The sequence below is a fragment of the Camellia sinensis genome, chromosome 8, assembly GCF_055761805.1.
Source record: "Camellia sinensis isolate YWXY chromosome 8, ASM5576180v1, whole genome shotgun sequence".
Taxonomy (NCBI): domain Eukaryota; kingdom Viridiplantae; phylum Streptophyta; class Magnoliopsida; order Ericales; family Theaceae; genus Camellia; species Camellia sinensis.
The window spans coordinates 157,312,972-157,333,038 of NC_138968.1; the positions used below are offsets into that span (position 1 = coordinate 157,312,972).

The window sequence follows — 20,067 nt, forward strand, 5'->3', positions numbered from 1 at the left end:
ATGCATGTTTTGATGTGCTTGAGGTCTATTTTTGGTTGTTTGGGCCATCCATGGCTTGCTTTGTATAGCTACCATGCAATCTCCTTTGTAGGCCTTGAGTGTTGACCCCTCTAGCATGCTTTACTTGCTTTGTTTCAGTGGTTTGGAACCACTTATCATGTCATTTTAGTCCTTATGGCATGCTTGTATGCTTGCATATGATGCTCTTTTAATGCTTTAAAAGGTTGGTATTTCATGCTCCATGTTTGTACCATTGTGCATGCCTCTAAGATTAGATCATTTAGATGCCATCTAAGTGATTTTTGGGGCTCACTTTGGCATGATTTAGGACTTTTTTGGTCCGCTTTGGTCATTTGCTCCATGTGTCACATGACCATAGTTTAAGTCCTTGGGCTTGGTTGCATGTTTTGCTTGCATTGGTAGGTTGATTTTGCATCATCTTCTACATGTTTTCAAAGCTTATCATGTATGCTATTTGTTCATGTTAAGTATGCTTACAAGCTGCCTCTTTATGCCCAACTATCGGACTTTGTGTGTATGAGTGTTTGTGTGTGTACATTGGCCTTGCATGTTGTCACATACTTGGCCCATAAACATCTTGTTGCATGCTTAGGTTGTAATGCATTTGGCACTCATTCTCTTTTGGTCGCTTAACATGTTGCATGTCATGCATACTTACATGTGTACATTGCATCTTACATGCTTGATTAGCTTGCATACTTCACATGCTTGTTTGCTTAGGTTGTGTGGCTAGTACACATTGCATATTTGTATGCTTACCCTCATGCATGCCTTGCCTCTTGAATCACCATGATAGAGGTTGGGCCTTATGTGTTTATTTGGTTTGCATCTCATTTGATATTGAAATGGCACACTTGGTTTCTTGGGCCATTACGCATTGAAATACGCGATTGGTGGTCCGAGAATCAAGGTCCATCTTCCTTTGAGTCATGAACATGATAAGGAGGGTGTTGGTGCAACATTTGCTTGAAATATATTGTCATGCCATGTTTGTCCTCTGTTGCTGTCAAGACAGGATTCTGCAGGCATATATGGTCGGCCGACCATATATATTGCTGACCGACCAATGATGGATGGCCGAGAGTTTAATATTTGGTCGATGGCCACTTCTCCTTAGCCGGTGACCATTCCTCATAGCTGGTGATGCTCCACAGTGTTCAGAGAGGGTTCCTTGGGACTTGTGCAATTTTCAGAAGAGTAGAGCAGGGTAAACAGAGGCAACTTATGCATGGCATTGGATTTCCAAGCGGAGCCGAGCATGCGTGCATTGGACCCTCTTCCCGAGGCTTTTTTATTGCCTTCTTAGCTTAGTTAATTTGCTTAACTAGTTAGGTGGTCTGTAATAATTAATTAGCTTGTAGGTTAATTAATTTGTATTATTCTTTTGGTTTCTCCGAGCGAGGGCGAATGTGTAATAAGTGTGGGTGTGGGTGTGCATATCTTCCAATCCCCATTTCTTTCTCCCTTTTACTTACCTGCTTTTGATGGTTAGTATTAGGGCATATTTAAATTAGCATACCTTATGCTATGCATGCGTGCATTCATTCATCAGTATTGCATGCACCGGGCTCGGCGCATCATGCTAACTACATAGTATTTCAAATCTAACTTGAATACATGTTACTTGTTGCATTTCACATGCTATCCTAGGATTTGCCGAGCCTATTCTAGATCGCATTTTTCCTGTGATGCATTAGCCATTTAACATGGACTTGGATCATACGTTTGATTGCTAACATGTTCTTTGTTTTGGCTCGGAGTACGCTGTAAGTATTTATACTTTAGCATCTTGCATGAGTGTGAATATTAACATGACAGCATGCTTACCATGAGGCTATGTGCTTATGTGATATAATTGCCTGAATGCCTATGGGTGAAGGTTGGATTGCTTAAGTTGGAACAACTTGTTGAAATCTGTATTTTAGCCTACTTGCGAGTAGCAAATGTCAAATCATTTTCCGAACAAACGGATATGCAATGTTTTGTTCCAAATTAGGCGATCTAGTCTATACTTTTGTGTTGTGCGCATCACATAGTAAGATTAGGCTAATAACCGGTTTAAGAACACATAACGTTTTCAAAACTAGATATCATGGTTAGTAGAGGCCGATCTTTGGATCGGGCGAGCGGGGGTGCTCATAGCTGACCTTCCCTAATTGTACCCAAGTTCCCGAGCCGAGGCAACTTTGGTGATGACGGACACGTGGCCTTTGGCAACGAGTCAGGGTTTCCTAAATTCTCCCAAAATAAAATATTTAGGTAGCGACTCTGTATCTGGCAAAGCAGTCCATGTTTGACACTTCTTTCTAAAAAATCTGTTTTCCAAAATGATTTGCCAGATTTGGACTCTTTGGTGATTTATCAAATCTCACATTGCACATTGTGAGATCAGATTAAGAACCGACACACAAATCGAGTTCGAACTATAGCATGGGGCCCAAGGGCATGTCTACACACGCCATTACGTACCGAGACTCGGACGCTACGGCTGTGAATTTTATTCTCACCGGTATACTGGTGAATATCCGAATCGGTGCTATGATTTTTCGGTACACCGGCTGATATTTAGAACTATGCACTGATCTATACGCATACATATACACAAAACTTGAATCACTGATAATACATATATACACAAATTCACTCACTGATATTCATTCAAAGTTTGTGTATATATATATATATAGAGAGAGAGAGAGCGAGTTATAGAGAGAGAGAGAGAGAGAGAGAGAGAGAGAGAGAGAGATTAGACTTTTCAAATACATGTTGAAATTGTTTTCTATATATCTACATCCTTCGCTCTATATATTTCTTGTGATTTTGTAGGTTGAAGAGAACATTTGCAAGTTTGCAAAGAAAAGCATGAAACCATAGATCCGTGTCATAGATCGTAGTCATTCTATATTTTTTTAGTTATTATTATTGTTGTTGTGGTAGATTGGATCTGCGGAGAAGCTCTCTCTATTTTTTTTAGTTGTTAGATTATTATTGTTGGTGTGGTGATATATCTGGATTGTTGTTAGATTATTATTGTTGTGCTGGATCTGTGGAGATTTTAAATCAGATCTTTATTTTTACTTTTTTTAGTTGTTGATTGTTATTGTTATTGTTGAAGATGAAGAAAAAAAATTGCAACAAAATGGTGATAAAACACAATGCAACAGAAAGAGAGAGAGAAAGAGAGAGAGAGAGAGAGAGAGAGAGAGAGAGAGCGAGAGAAAACAAAGTTCTGAACAGAGAGAGAGAGAGAGAAAACAAGATCTGAACAGATAGAATTTGATTTGGCTTGGTATTTCAACAAACATAGAGATTACACAGATAAAATTTGGACAGATAGAAAATTTGCACAGATAGAAAGTTTTAAAAAAAAAAAATTGAACAAATAGAAAATTTACATAGAAAATTTTGAACAGATAGACAAAAATTTGAACAGATAAACAAAAAAGTTGAACAGATAATCAATGAAAAGTCAAATAGATAAAAAGGTCAGAGGTAAAATTGAAAACAAAACATCTTTTATGATTTCTCACCAAACTGTTTCACAAAGTGTGGATCTTTCATCAACAAAAAAAATTCAATGGACCTAATGCCTTAGACATTTGTTTGAATGGATTTTTCACCAATTTATTTTATTTTATTTTTATTATAGAGAAATAGGAGAATGTGAGAAAAATTACCTTTTTTATTATAGGACAAGTAAAATTGTAGGAGAAATATTGTGGGCCTTCAAATTATTTATTTAGTTTTAAAATTGAAATTCAACATAATTGGGTTAAAGTTATGAAGCTCTTAGAATCTCATGCTTAGAAACTCCATTTTTATTTATATAATAGATATAAGATTCCTATCTAAAATTCGTGATTCAACACTTAGGCCTCGTTTGGCAGCAGGCCAGTTTAGCTAAAAAGTCAAAAAATTACTAAAAAAGTCAAAAAGCCAACAATCCATACCAAAAAGTCAAAGATTCTCTTTTCTCTCTACTTTTTGCACATCCTTTCGTAAAAAGTCAAAAAGTCATCCCAAACATACTAGTTTTTTTTAGCTCATGTTTTAGCCAAATAGCCAAAAAAATACTAAATTAGCCTGTTCCCAAACGAGGCCTTAGTGAACTTTTAAATCAAACATTTTTACTTTTTACATCCACTTAATTTATTTGTATTTAAAAAGTAAAATATTTATGAAAAAATCTTTAAAAAAAATACTAAAGACAAGAAGAAAAAGAAATTGTACATTTTCGTATCTTTGTCTATTTACTAGAGTATGCCCGTGCCTGAAGGCACGGTGACCATTAATAGATGAAAATGTAATTGAACATAAAATTATTGGGTTAAAATGCTATCTTTGTCTATTTACTAGAGTATGCCCGTGCTTGAAGGCACGGTGACCATTAATAGATGAAAATGTAATTGAACATAAAATTATTGGGTTAAAATGCAATTTATTTAATTTGTTGGGAAAAAAAATTTGAGGTGAAAATATAAATAGATGATCCGTATGGTTTTGAATTTTCAAATGAATTTTATAATTAGATTTTTTAAAAGAGTTTGGAGTATTGTAGTATGATGACACAAATGCAAACAAAGATCATATCACCAAATATTTACTATTGTAGTATTTTTGTTTATATAACCCACTTGCAATTTGTAATAGAAAATAAGCATTTTATTATCATAGCCAATAACAGTACCCAAATAAATTTCTATATCCACATTTTTTTAGATAGTGAGTTTTGGTTAAAGTAATGAAGAGAGATCTCAAAGCTATAGTTTTGCATCAATTTTAATGTAATGGTTAAAATCTACCAATTTTTATGGTTTGGTGGTCAGTTTATTGTGCAGAAAATTAAATAAATTGTATGCTACTTGGTGAATAAATCAATTTGAACATAATTTTTCCAAATTTATAGGTAAACGAAATAGTGAAAAGTAAACACATAAGTGCTACGTAAAATTCAAGCACAACCAAAGCATAAGATTTTAAACAAACAACAAAATGTAAATCCCACAATACAGAAACATCTATATAAAAATCATACGAAATACGCCAGCCAATGCTATGCCATAGAAAAAAATAAACAACAAATTAAGCACACCAGCCAATGCTCTGCAATACAAAAATGCCAAATAACAAATTAAGCACACCAGCCAGTGCTCTGCAATACAAAAAAAAAATGTCAAATAACAAATCAAGCACACCAGCCAATGTTCTGTAATACAAAGAAAATGCAACACCCTTCTTGATAAAAAGATAACCAAGTAAAAATATGATTAGTTTTGTTTAACCTAATTCAAGAGCATATTAGGAAGAAAAAACAAATATATATATATATATATATATATCACCTAGTGTGTTACATTTATAAAAACAAACTCATAGCATAAATCAATAATTCAAATGAATATTATCTAACATACATCTAAACTTAGTTATAAATTTCACATAGATAAAAGGCTTTACAAAACTATTGTAAGTAATAAATTTCACATCGATCGGAAACTTTACAAAATATGGATCGTAGCTAGCATATGTACGCTTTTCACAAAAATAAATATTAGATTCAAACTTGTTCTTTCTTAGAAATCCTAGGAGCGCCTCATCACTTTCCAAAAAGTCCTCATATCAACTTGTATGTATCCCCAGTGAGGAGCATGCACGACAATCTACTAATTTATGAAAATAAATAAAATTAGTATATTAGCAAAAGAAAAATTATATATATATCAAAACACTTTAAAATTGAAATTACCTTATTACATCCCCATCGAAGCAATCTAGTTGTATTTATATTTTTGAGCTCCATATATTTTTTAACCCAATCCTACAAAAGTCGACACATATAGTAAAATATTTTTAAAATAACAATTTGTAATCAATAGAAACAAATTTATCAATAAATAAATTGTACCTTTTGACAAAAGTGGTTTGATCCATAAGTAACACTATAACAAAATTTCAGGATAAACAATGTTTGTTGTAGAATCTGGCTCATCATTAGGAAGGAGGACACTTATACGATCAAAGGATGTGCATCTAGATAAGGCCACATACAATTGCCCATGACTAAACACTGGTGTGCGCAAATCAACTCCAACAAATTTCACAGATTGCCCTTGAGATTTATTAATGGTCAGGGCATATGCCAATCGAACTGGAAATTGACGTCTTGTCATTCGAAAAGGCATTTCTGAAGAAGACGGTGTCAAGGATATCCTTGGTATGAATACCAAATTGCCACATTTTTCTCCAGTAAAAATTTGAGCTTCAATTATGCGAGTATTGCATCTAGAAACCATCAATCTTGTGTCATTGCACAGTCCATCTTTTGGTGCAATATTTCTTAACATTATAGGACAACCCACTTTCAACTCTACCTTAAAAGCTGGTAGCCCAGGAGGATCTAATGAATTTAAATATTTATTAGGATATCTATTTATTATAGTACGATCAATTTCATCATCTTCAGACATCTTGTCTGCTGCCAAATAAGTATGTGTGTTGCCAGGAAAAATATTCAATGCTGCAATATTGATAGCACTGGCATCATCATTCCATGCAGAAAGAATTGTACGTTCAGTTAAAAATGTTGTAGTCGATGTCATTGCCACATCCAGTTGCGGATAAACTACTGAGATTATGTCTTTTAGATCTTGGCATTTGTGTATTGTTGATAGAAGTTTAACAATTTCCTGAGGATTGGTCCCAATCTATTTATAAAAATAAATAAATAAAATAGTAAGTAAAATCAATTAAAGTACATAAACGTAAATGTATTTCGTCAATTTAAAAGAACCATATAATAGAGAAAAAGTTTGAAGAAATATTACCTCCATCAAGATTTTTGCAAAATTAGCATTTTCAAGATTTGCATAATTCAAGCGCATGTTCAAATTTAAAGACAGAACATGTATATCCTTCCATAGAAAAGAGTGTCTTAATGATGCATTCACAATTTGCTCACGGACTCCTTTGGTTATAACTGGTAAGATTTGTCGAAAATCTCCACCAAGAACAACAGTGATACCCCCAAATGGCTTTTCACTATCATAAGTGTCCCGAAGTGTGCGATCAACTGCCTCAACACAATGTCTATGTTGCATAGGAACTTCATCCCAGATTATAAGTTTTGTTTCTCTAAACAATTCTGCTTGTAATGATTGCTTGCTAAATCTACAAATTGAATTTTCTAATACATCCAACGGAATGAAAAATGTTGAATGAGCAATATGACCTCATACCAATAATAATGATGCAATTCCAGATGAAGCCACAGTAATAACAATATGGCCAAGGCTGCGACACTTTAATGCAATCGCATTGTACAAAAACGTTTTTCCTATTCCGACACCTCCATTCAAAAAAAAAAAAAAAATAGTTCCTTTATTTTCAAAGACTGAGGAAGTGATTGCATCATAAGCTGTTCGTTGATCATTGTTGAGGCGATCAATAATAATTTATGCATCTGCCTGTTGTGCCTCATTATGCAGTTGTTGATGTTCGAATATCAACCTGTTACCAACTACTGCACTCCAATTTGTAGAAGGTTGTGGCATTGGCGGGAAGTCAATTAAACTTTGTCCTGATTCTTGGAGCATTTGATTCAAAAGATATAGACCATAGTCTTCAATTTGAGCCTCAGTTGGTTCAGAAATGGCAAACAATGTTCGAATCTTATGTGCAAGATCATCACATTATGCATTGAAAATTGATTCCATAACGTATATGGTTACAGTGGAGAGCACTAAGTAAGAATAATAGTAAACAATCTCCTTAATTGATAACCAGTTTTCATAACTGCAGCCTCTTTAAGGCATTGTATCCATTCTTCATCATCTTCTAAAAGTCCTCTTACAACACATGTTGATTTAAACGTATCATGCAAAACATTGTTGATCGTGCGTAAACATTGAAACGATTTTGGTCCTTTGACAACAGTTAATAACAAACGCAAATAAAATCTCTCACCACAATTAGGGTTAGCAAAGTGCATTCTACCGATTGCATAGCCCTGCTACTTTGGTTTCCATCTCTTTTCTGAATTAAGCCAAACAAAATGTTGTGAAAATTCTTGGTAAGTGAATGGACATTCATCTTCCATAGAAGCGCAACATGCAAAAAAACCAGTAAGAGTTGACATTTGTTGGCCGGCTCTAGAAACAATTGCTTCTAATGATTCATCAGGATTAAAAAGAACGCGGTGCATTCCAGGTAAATGAAGTGCTAAGCGTACAATTGTTGGTATCTCTGCATGCAATGGATAACCAAATATTCGCCAAGCAGCTTCTGGAGGTCCAGTATACCTCGCATCGAGATATTGTTGGATCTCATTTATCAATCCTAACACCATTGTTGCACGATCATAACCCTTATAAATGTACTTGTGTATAAACTTGACACATCTCATTCCGTCACAAACTTCCACATTTATGTGACAATTGAAACGTTTAGAAAGATATACATTGTATGGTACGATGTCTCTGTTATCAACTTTTTTTCCCCTCATAATATGAGCTTGACCATTATTGCGACGACGATAGATAGGATATCCATCTTGATCCATAGTAGTTGTTTCTGCGAACGCTCGAGGATATCTCTTAGTACATTTACCATTTTCCATACATGGTTCTTGTGGATTTCGAGCATCACATGGTTCATGTACCATACAACACTTGGTAGTTTCAAAAAGCATAAGTTCATCTTTTGGATCTGGAAATTCTGCACAAACCAATTTGTCTACTTGAGCACATGTCCGAATTTTGTCTGGACCCTTAAGAAATAGAAGTGCATGCATATGAGGAAGGCCTCGCTTTTGGAATTCAATTGTAAAAACATGCGCAACTTTATTACCAAACACTCGGTTTGTTTCTATCTCCTTCATCAAGCACTTTCTTTTTAACTCAAAAACACGGGCAATTAAATCAGGGCGATCAATAGGCTTTTGGTGCCGTAATAATGCCGAAGTAATTTCTGGCCAATTAGGATTTGTAGTCATGGTGAGAAAAATGTCTGGATGTTGGTTGTATCGTGTGATAGCCATTGAGTCTTGAAAGATTTCAAACATGTGTCTAGGACCTCCAGGAAATGAAGATGGCAAAATAAACCTTTGACCAATTTGATTGGGTTGAAGGTCATTTGGATCAATATCTGTCAAATCTTGCTAAAGTTCAGCACGGATCTTCCCTTGATTAAGCTTGTAGTAGTCAACCTATTTTGTTCAGTTGCAGCCCAAGCATCAACCAAAAACTCTTGGAACAATTTCCTAGCTCTCAAAATTGTTGAATACTCTGTGGGTCGTTCAAACAAATGATAACTATAAAAATCCATTTGAGTAAGCCGATCATTTGAAGGCCGATCACGTTCAACATCCCACAGTTTCATCTCAGGTTCCCATCGAAGCTCACCATGTGGAAATAATAAAACATAATGTAATGGCAAATATGCTGGGTGACATTCATTGATTTGCATTAGCTCATTATTTCCATGTAGATGTAAGATTACATCTCTCATTCCACTAACCTTGGTTCCATCAACTGGTATTACAACTACAATCTCATCTATAGTTGGTCGGTTATACCGTCGTCGATCTGTCGATGAACTGTAGTGGAGATGAGCAGGCAAATTTCGTCCTGTCAAGGCTAATTGATTCAAAATTGCATGAGCCTGGCGAAATTTAGCAACGAATGCATTAACCTGTAATAAACTATCTTGAATAGTTTTTAGAACATCACTTCTTAATTGAGGATTTCTACGATTGCGAACTTCTAAAGCTGAATCAGGGTCATAAATGTACAATTGAGCATAAGCTGCATCTTGCCCTGATTGTGGTAGTAGTGATCCTGTTCGATGTCGCAATTCCCCATGGATAGTGAATGATGTAGGGCCTCTTCCAGTAAGTACTCTTGGATCTAATGTAGCACCAAGACTTGTAAAAGCATTGGTTGCATTGTACACTCGAGTATAACGTCGAAACGATTTTGATTTATCATCATTCCCATCATATAATGCTTGAAGAAGTGAAGGGGGTGTAATAAGCAGAGGAAGCTTAACATTCCCTTTTGAACAACATGTTCCGAATAGAGGACGGTTTGGAGATGATTTTACTAATTTTCCATCCATCCAATGTAATGCTGAACAGAAAGGGCATAATACATCCATCTTGCCATGAGAATGACGACATGAATTTATATGTGCTCGATTACTAACCATTGGACTCATAGGTATATCCTCTAATTCCTTATTAGTACATAGATCCTCTTGAAGGGAAGGAGTTGTAAGAGTAGGCCTACAAATATTGGTTCTGTGTAAATTAAAATAGAATGGTAATAGTATGAGTATGTATTTCAAGAATTAAACACAGTCTTTTACCAATTCCTTTGTGGAGCTAAAGATGTGCTTGGCATTGAGAACGAACATGTGGAAGGATGTGCAACCATTGTTTGTTTTTGCGCCGACTGAGTATCCTCAGTTGCCTTTGTTCCTAGTTCCAAGCAAGCACGACTACGACGACACGGTATTAAAGAAGTCTGTCTCAGTTGAATACATTCTCTTGATTTTTCCCGTTCTCGCCGTGCACGTTGGGCCAATGTAGCTTTTGATATAACATTGTTATTGTGTGCCTAAAATGTGAACATTATATCATTGATACCTAAAATACAAATATTATCGTATACTATTTTATTTCTTTTTCTTCCTGCCTTGTGATAATTTTAAGAATATTTTTACATTTTCTTTGTCCTACTTCCTTTTCCATTTTGCTTCCTTTTCCCTCTTAATGCCTTGTGATATAACAATTTGTTTTTTAATTATTGTTTTCTCTTTCTTCTTGCCTCATGATGATTTTAAGAAAATTAAAAATATTTTCTATGCCTATTGTAGACGCGCCCGCGTGAGGCCCTCGTGCTACAGTTAGGACTCAATTTGTGTCACGGTTCTTAATCTGGACCAAAGAGTCCAAATCCGGCAAATCGCTTTGAGAAACAGATTTTTGAAAAGAAGTGCCAAACATGGACTGCTTTGCCAGATACAGAGTCGCCACCTAAATATTTTATTTTGGAGAAATTTAGGAAACCCTGACTCAGTGCCAAAGGCCACGTGTCCGTCATCACCAAAGTTGCCTCGGCTCGGGAACTTGGGTACGATTGGGGAAGGTCAGCTATGAGCACCCCCTCTCACCCGATCCGAAGATCGGCCTCTACTAACCATGATATCCAGTTTTGAAAACGTTATGTGTTCTTATCCCGATTATTAGCCTAGAATTACTATGTTATGCGCACAGCACAAAAGTATAGACTAGATCGCCTAATTTGGAAATAATCATTGCATATCCGTTTGTTTTGAAAATTGTTTTGGAATTTGCTACTCGCAAGTAGGCTAAAACACGGATTTCAATGAGCTATTCCAACTCAGAGAATCCAACCTTCACCCACAGGCATTCAGGCAATTTATAACATATAAGCATCTAGCCACATGGTAAGCATGTTGTCATGTCAACATCCACACGCATGCGGTATGCTAAAGTATAAATACTTACATAGTACTCTAAGCCAAAACAGGGAACTCGTTAGCAAATCAATGTATGATCCAAGTCCATGTTAAGTGCCTAATGCAACGCATATAAAATGTCACTAGAGTAGGCTCGGCTAATCTAGAATGGCATGTAAAGTGCGGCAAGTAGCATGTATTCAAGTCAGATTTGAAATACGATGCAGTTAGCATGATGCGCCGAGCCTGGTGCATGCAATACTGATGAATGATGCACGCGTGCATAGCATGAGGTATGCTAAAGTAAACATGTCCTAATACTAGCCATCAAAGCAAATAAGTAAAAGGGAGAAAGAAGCGGGGGTTGGAAGACATGCACACACACACCCACACTTATTACACAATTGCCCTCGCTCGGAGGGTCCGAATAAATATTACAGTCCGAATAACAAACCAACTATCCTAGCTAATTAATTATTACAGACCAACTAAATTAGTTAAGCAAATCAACTAATCTAAGAAAGCGATAAGCGGCCTCGGGAAAAGAGCTCAATGTAATGCATGCTCGGTCTTGCTCGGAAGTCCATTGCCATGCACAAGCTGCCTCTGTTTTCCCTGCTATACTCCTCTGAAAACTGTCAAAGTCTCAGGATATTCTCACTGGATGCTGGGGAATGCCACCGGCCAAAGGAGATCATCACCGGCTGTGATTTGGTGGTCATCGGCTAAAGATGAATCCATCGGCCACCGATGGATTGCCGGTCGGCACTCTGTTCAGTCGATCGGCAAAAAGTTCCTGCAGAATCTGTTTGACAGCAGTAGAGGACAGAGCTTTGCATGGCAATGCAATTCAAACAATGTATGCACCAACCATATCCCTTATCATGTTTATGACTCAAAGGGACATGGTCCTTGGTTCTCGGACCATCAATCGCGCATTTCAATGCGTGATGGCCCAAGAGACCAAATTATACATGTTGATTTCAAATGCAATGCAAACCAACAAACAAAGGCCCAACTCCCATCACTAAGTCAAGGAACAAGGCATGCATGCTAGATGGAGTGCAACCTAGGCATGTGAACTAGCATGCAACATGGGCATACAATGCATTTATGCAAGTATGCAAGCAAACATGCAATGTAAGCATGCAAACAAGCAAAGGATGGACTTAAGCTCGTTTGGGCAGCCCTTAAGGAAGCCCAAAACAGTGGCCATCAACCAAGGAAATGAGGCCAAATGCACATGCAAGCGTTCATGACAACATGGACCAACATTTAAGCACATAAAGGCAACTTTTAAGTGCACTTTAAAAGAAGCATAGCATGGACAATTAACATGCAAATGAAGCTCTGGAAATCATGCTATAGGAGGTGCCAAACCAACTAAACAAAGCAAGCATATCATGCAACCAAGCCCAATGCCTAAGGCTCACCAAAGAGGCATTGGACTACACTTATCAAGACCAAACATGGCATGATTTAAGCAACTAAAATTAGGGTTTTATCATGTCAAAATGAACCAAAAAAAAAAAAAACACTTAGATGACATCTAAATGACTTACACATGGAAGCATGCACAAATGCACTTTCAAGAAGCATGAAACACAAACTCTTGAAACATCAAAGAGCCATGAAATGCAAGTATACAAGCATGCTAAGTGGACTGAAATGACATGGAAAATAGTCCCAACTCACTAAATCAAAGCAAGTAATGCATGCTATACACTCACATACTTGAAGCCTACAAGCTAAAATGCAAAGGGGCTATGCAATGCATGCTAAATTTGACCCAAACGACTAAGGATAGACCTTAAACATGGCAAAATAAACATGAAAGCTTCACAAAGCCAAGCCTAAAACATGCTAGAACAATGGTTTACAACCTAAGGCATGTTAAGGCAACAAAATGGCATTACAAGGCATGTATGCTAAGTACGCATGGTGTACCAAAACCAACATACAACAATGCTATATTATGGCATAATAAGCATAAAAAACAGCCAAGGCATGGTCAACATGAGCCTAAGCTAGGTGCTCCCTCAAGAGGCAAAAAATGATCCTTTTCAAGGACAACAAGGAGAGGGGGTGGCCCTCTCCTTCTTGGGACCTCAAGGCACCATCCTCACCTCTGAAATCCCTCAATATTTCAGTGGTGAGGAGGCCCAAACACCAAGGTCTCGGAGCTCACCCAAAATGGCACAAAATGGAGCCTTACAAGGCTTAAGAGGGATCAAACAACCCCAAAGGTTGAAGCAACCTCAAACAACTATTTAGAGGGCCTAAAAATAGAACTTTTTTATATTATACACAAAGCTCAAAAATAGTTTCAAGATAGGCTAAAAAGCTTTGCAAAAAAGGGGTAAAAAGGGACAAAAGTCTTACCCTTGTAGACCCTCTTCACAAATGGTGGACCAGCAGTCTCCTTAGGCCCAAACCAGCTTCAAAACTTCAAAAACAACCCTCCAGAACCTCAGTTCCAAGAGAAAGGTATAGCGATCCCGGTTGTCCCTTTACTGTTCTGTTGTGTTCCGGACTCGGTTCCGTGAAGTTGGAGGTGGTATCTATCTTGTTGTCGTCCTTTAATTCCACTTGATTGAGTTTTAGGATGTTTTGAGCAGGGTTGTTACAGGTTGGTTAGGCCTTGGTTTCAATTCCTTGTTGTTCAGTTTTTAGGCGATCCGCTCGAGCGGGTCTTCTTGCGCTCGAACGGGGATTGCACACCTCCAGTATTTTCGTGTTCCTGCAAAACTTCTGCAGATGTGATTTTTACGCTCGAGCGGGTTTGTTTACGCTCGAGCGGTAGCGCTCGAGCGGGTTTGTTGGCGCTCGAGCGGGTAGTACCTTCTGGGTATAGGTTCTGGGAGGGGGAAATTTACGCTCGAGCGGACTAGTTTTCACGCTCGAGCGGAAGTGCTTTATTCTTGTGTCTTGGCGCTCGAGCGGGACTTATTGCGCTCGAGCATGTTCAGATTTTGTTCTTGGCGCTCGAGCGTTGTGTTCTCCGCTGGAGCGGGTCATGCGTATATGAGTTATCCGCTGGGTGATTTTAAATCACTTTTTACTTTCCTTTCTCTTTCCTACTTTTTCTAAAACCCATTTTGAGAGCTTCTCTCTCTAAAACTTTGACTTCTCTCTAAGTATTGATCTAGTAGGAGTGAGTTCCTCACCTTCGGTCTTTGTAAAAGTTGTGTGGATCGTCGAGGGCGTCGTTTTGATCCGAAAATCTTGGTCTTTGGAGCACTTTGGTTTTGGTCTCTTCTCCATCCGAGCTCTAACTTCGAGGTAGGGATATCCTACTCCTCTTTATGAGTTTTGTCTTTAAATTTTTGCATTTTGATATGTTGGGGGTCGTTGGGTAATTTTGAGAGAGTTTGGGCCTTTGTGTAATTTACAAAAGTTGGGGTTTTAGCTATATAAAACCTAGATGCATGTTTGGCATGGAAAAGTGAAATTAATGTTGAAACATTAGTGAAAATAGAACCTAAGGGTTGTAATGTTAATTATGGAATATGCCCTAATTACATTGGTTAATTAATTTGTACAATTAGATATGAGAAATGAGGAATTGATTTGGAAAGGTATGGGATTAAAGGGTGTAGTTGGATTATTTATCGCTCACCTAGTTGAAAGGTTGATCATATATCCATTGTTGCATTTATTTTCTATATAGAAATAACTGCTTTGGGCTATCGGTGGAGAATAGTCTTGATTGTTGTAGACAATGCATGATGATTAGGCAAACTGAAACTAATCACTGGAATGTGTCGTTGAGTAGGACGATTGAAAGAACACATTAAATTTATGTGTTGTGTGATGATTATATGCATTGTGTTGTGTTGGAAGAGATAGGGGATGTACTCCACGGTTTAGGGGAAGATAGGGGATGGACCTCTAAACCGGATGTTGTTGAGAGAAGATAGGGGATAGACTCCATAGATAGAGCTCATATGCTTATCTAGTAATGTGTTGACAGAGCTCATATGCTTGTCTTTGGAAGTGTGATAGTGCTCATATGCATATCTATGGAAGTGATGACATAGCTTGTATGCTTATCTGTTGGTGTGTGATATAGCTAGTATGCTTATCTATTATGAAATGGGAAAGTGCTTAATATGAGTTACTGTCTCATATGAGTTGTTTGGCCAGGTTCTGAGCCATGGTTATAAATTGAGAATTTGAACGGAATTGGAAAATGGATTGCAATATGGACTTGTATGTCATGAAACTGTAAAGCGTGATAAGGGAAAGTATCAGTGTTGGCCATCTATCAACTGCTAATCTTTTAGTCATTGTTCATATTTGGTTTAGTATATTTCTACTGGGCTGTGGCTCACCCTATATGGGAACATCATTTCCAGGTACAGGTAGCATGCCACCTCCAAGGACGTAGCTTGGGAGGCTAGAGGCAGGCGGACTTTTGTGGTTTCATTTTCTTTGATGTATTACATGTATATTCAAGCCAAGGGCTTAATGTGTAAATGAGTTAGCACTCTTTTGTTGTAACCAAGTGTTAACTTGGAAAGCTGTAAGCCCGTAGGGCATGTGCTTTTGTTGTTAACATGTAATACTTTTGTAATGAAGTACTCTGATTAATTGAAGAATGTGGATCTATTGTATATAAATGTATGTCTATATTGATGGGTTTAATGTTATTTTTTTGAGGGCGTTATAACTTGGTATCAGAGCGTACCGGGTTCGAATACTTTGGGTATGTGGGAAGTGATTAGGATCACAATGGGTTTGTCTCGCTTGATAGAGATTTAGATGTAGTGTCATATGCTATGTACTTAATTGATAACATGCTTATGTGACTATGTGGGTATGGGATTTAGTTTCTAGGATGTTGATTGGATCCTTGGGTTTCTGTGAGTCTTGTTGGAAAGGCACTTGATCAATGCTGTTTCTAACCGGAACTCTAGTAACGCCGCGGGGCTATCATTATCCGGAAATGAAATTCGTAAGTGCTTATGTGTTTATGTGCTTACGTGGAGTGAATTACAGTTGTCCACGCATTAGGACGCGAGTGTTATAGCTTCAGCACATTTATGAATGTGCTAATAGTCTTGGTTACCTTTATTAGGATGTCAGGACGAGGACGTGGTAGACGTGGCAGGCATGGTAGGCAGGAGGTACCTCTACCGGATGACGTTCTGGCAGTGCAGGAGGGAGTTGGTCAGGCCAACGTGGCCGAGCCAACGGGTCAGCAGGCTATGGGCGCCTTGGCCCGAGAGATAGCGGGGGCTTTGGGTATTCTCAGAGCTGAGAATCAGGTTGCTGAGGCAGGGCCTTCTTTCTTGAAGAGGGAATTCTTCCGGTCTAACCCGGACGAGTTTGTTGGGGATCCGAAAGAGCCACTTAAGACTGACGAGTGGTTGGAACAGATGGAGAAGACATTCGAGATGCTTGGCATCGAGGACGGGGCTTTAAAGGTGACCTTGGCATCCTTCCAACTGAAGGGAGATGCGGGTCAATGGTGGAAGTACGAGAAGGGCAGTGTTGGTGGTGCATGGGAGGCGTTTGTGAATGCTTTCCAGGAGAAGTTTTTGTCTTCAGCTGCTAGGGAGAAGCTGAGGGAACAGTTTTGCCAGCTTAAACAGCAGGGCTTGTCAGTGGCCGAGTTTGAGGCTACTTTTACCAGTCTGTCCAGGTTTGCACCTGAACTGGTGGCGTCCGAGGAACGCCGTTGCTTTGAGTTTGAGCGGAAGTTGAGGCGAGGCCTCAAGTTGAGGGTTGGTGGATCTTTCATCCGAGAGTATAGTCGTTTGGTGGATGCAGCAGCTCATATGGAGCTCATGATACAGGAGGAGGATGAGGGGCAGAGAGGCTCCAAGAGGAGCCAAGATGGTCAGGGTGATGGTAGGAGACAGAGGGGTCCTAATCCTCAGCAGTCTCAGGGTGGTTTGGCTAGGTCGACCTTTCCAGTGCCGAGTGCAGGCTCCGGGAGAGGTAGTCAGGGGGATTTCACCTGTTACAAGTGTGGCCAGCTGGGCCACAAGGTTTCGGTTTGCCCGCAGAAGGAAGGGGGCCAGCGAGCTGCTTCTTCATCAGCTAGACCTCAGGGCCAGAGTCAGGGCAGGGGCCAGTCCTTGTCTTGCTATCAGTGTGGTCAGCCCGGGCACCTGAAGAGGTTTTGTCCGCAGTTGAGTGCCACTTCGGGAGCTTCTGGTTCTAGACAGACACAGGGATTTCAACCAGCTCAGTCTGTGCAAGCCTTGAGGGCCAATCTGGGGGCTTCGTCGTCCCAGTCAGTGCAGCAGTCGTATGCTCTGAGGGGTGAGCAAGTAGATCAGGGGCCTACGGGGCGCGTGTATGCTGTTACCGCACAGGATCTAGTACCGGCTCCATCAGTAGTGAGAGGTACTTTTCTGTTTTGCAACTCGGTTGCTAGTGTGTTGATTGACACGGGAGCATCTCATTCTTTTGTATCTGCTGCATTTGCATCTGTTTTGGAATTAGAGTTGACATAGTTAGCATCTCCTATTTGTGTGGTATCGCCTATTGGTGGTGAGTTGATCTTGAAACTAGGTGTTAGAGGTTGTGATATAGAGGTCGCCGACCATAGGCTTCCTTTTCCATTTGTGGTCATGCCCATGAAGGGCTTTGATGTTATTTTGGGTATGGACTGGATATCGTCATACCGGGTTGTCATTGATTGCTACCGCCAGAGGGTTACGTTATGTACCTTGAGCGGGGAGTGATTCCATTTCTTGGGAGACCGGGTTAGTAGTGTTTTGCCACCGGGGTATGATTCGCGAGGGCGGAGTGAGCTTAGTGGTCTACTTGCTAGCTTTGAGAGTGGTGAGTGTGGTGAGACCCAGCTTGTTTTGCCGAGGGTGGTTTGTGAGTATTCGGATGTCTTTCCCGAGGACCTTGTTAGTTTGCCACCTCACCGGGAGATAGAGTTCTCTATTGATCTAGTGCCCGGCACGGCGTCGATTTCTATGGCACCTTACCGTTTTGCTCCAGCAGAGTTGGTTAAGTTGAAAGTTCAGCTCCAGGAATTGCTAGATAAGGGTTTTGTTCGCCCTAGTGTTTCGCCGTGGGGAGCACCGGCCCTCTTTGCTAAAAAGAAAGATGGTGCCTTGAGATTGTGTATAGACTACCGGAAGTTGAATCGGGCTACGGTAAAGAATAAGTACCCTATGCCCCGTATAGATGATCTGTTTGACCAGTTGAAAGGTTCCCGTTGTTTCTCTAAGATAGACTTGAGATCGGGTTACCACCAGTTGAGGGTCAGGGAGGAGGATATTCCTAAGACGACATTCCGTACGCGGTATGGCCATTATGAGTTTTTGGTAATGCCATTCGGGCTTACCAATGCACCGGCAGTCTTTATGGACTTGATGAACCGGATCTTCCGGGAATTCATAGACCGTTTTGTAGTCGTTTTCGTGGACGACATCCTGATTTACTTGCCTTCAAAGGAGGAGCACGAGGAACACTTGAGAGTGGTGCTTGAGTTGCTTAGAGCCCATAGGCTGTATGCCAAGTTTGGGAAGTGTGAGTTCTGGCTAGGAGAGGTGAAATTCTTAGGCCATGTGGTATCCGGGGAAGGGGTGTCTGTTGATACATCCAAGGTAGAGGCAGTGCAAGATTGGGCACAGCCTAAGAGTGTGTTTGAGATCCGCAATTTTCTGGGATTAGCTGGGTATTACCGTCGGTTTGTGAAAGATTTCTCCAGGCTAGCTTCGCCGTTGACTAGATTGACGCGAAAAAGGGTCAAGTTTGTATGGAGTGAGACTTGTGAAAAGTCGTTCCAAGAGTTGAAGGTTAGATTGACCACCGCTCCAGTTTTGATTATTCCGGAGAGATGGTTGGGTTATACAGTTTATTGTGATGCCTCACGAGAGGGTTTGGGTTATGTGTTGATGCAAGAGGGGAAAGTGGTAGCTTATGGCTCACGTCAGTTGAAAATACACGAGAAGAATTACCCTACACACGACCTAGAGTTGGCAGCAGTGATATTTGCCTTGAAGATTTGGAGGCACTACCTTTATGGTGAGAGGTTCGAGGTGTTCTCGGACCACAAGAGTTTAAAGTATCTGTTTACACAGAGAGATTTGAATTTGAGGCAGAGGAGATGGATGGAGTTCATTGAGGACTATGATTTTGAGTTGCACTATCACCCGGGAGAGGCCAATGTTGTGGCCGACGCCCTTAGTAGGAAATCCATTAGTGATGTAGCTTGTATAGCCATCCGGGAATGGGAGATGTTGAGTGCGCTTGATGAGTTTGATTTGCTTCTGGGCAAATCTGTTGAGACTGCGACTTTGTTTTCTGTTGTTGCGCAGCCTACACTTGTGACCCGAGTGTTAGAGGCACAGAGAGGTGACCTTGAGGTAGAATCCCTCGGAGAGAAGATCTCAAATGGGAAAGTTGAGAAGGGTTTGACGGTGTATCCCGACCTGAGTGTGAGATACCGAGACCATTTGTTTGTGCCGGAGTCTTGCCGAGGGGAAGTACTCCGAGAGTTCCATCATTCACGCCTTGCGGTGCATTCGGGAGGCACTAAGATGTATCGAGATTTGGGTCGCCAGTTTTGGTGGCGAGGTATGAAGAAAGATGTAA

General features: G+C 39.6%; 1 protein-coding gene across 1 annotated transcript; it reads right to left on the reverse strand.

The window, feature by feature from the left end:
• Nucleotides 1-5,960: 5,960 nt before the first annotated feature.
• LOC145798213 (ATP-dependent DNA helicase PIF1-like) lies at nucleotides 5,961-9,055 on the reverse strand. The gene is made up of 3 exons (XM_082885709.1): nucleotides 8,140-9,055; nucleotides 6,846-7,204; nucleotides 5,961-6,725 (listed from the first exon to the last, which is right to left on the reverse strand). Exons 1-3 carry the CDS (start codon nucleotides 9,053-9,055, stop codon nucleotides 5,961-5,963), a joined length of 2,040 nt encoding a protein of 679 aa, XP_082741835.1.
• Between the last annotated feature and the right edge of the window lie 11,012 nt (nucleotides 9,056-20,067).

What these genes read in the sequence shown, in the direction of transcription:
- LOC145798213 (XM_082885709.1), bottom strand. Translation starts at nt 9,055, where the DNA reads ATGGCTATCACACGATACAACCAACATCCAGACATTTTTCTCACCATG. An exon ending in ACAAATGTCAACTCTTACTG is followed by an intron (nt 7,205 to 8,139) that starts GTTTTTTTGCAT and finishes TGGATGTATTAG; the next exon opens with AAAATTCAATTTGTAGATTT. An exon ending in TTGCAAAAATCTTGATGGAG is followed by an intron (nt 6,726 to 6,845) that starts GTAATATTTCTT and finishes TTTTATAAATAG; the next exon opens with ATTGGGACCAATCCTCAGGA.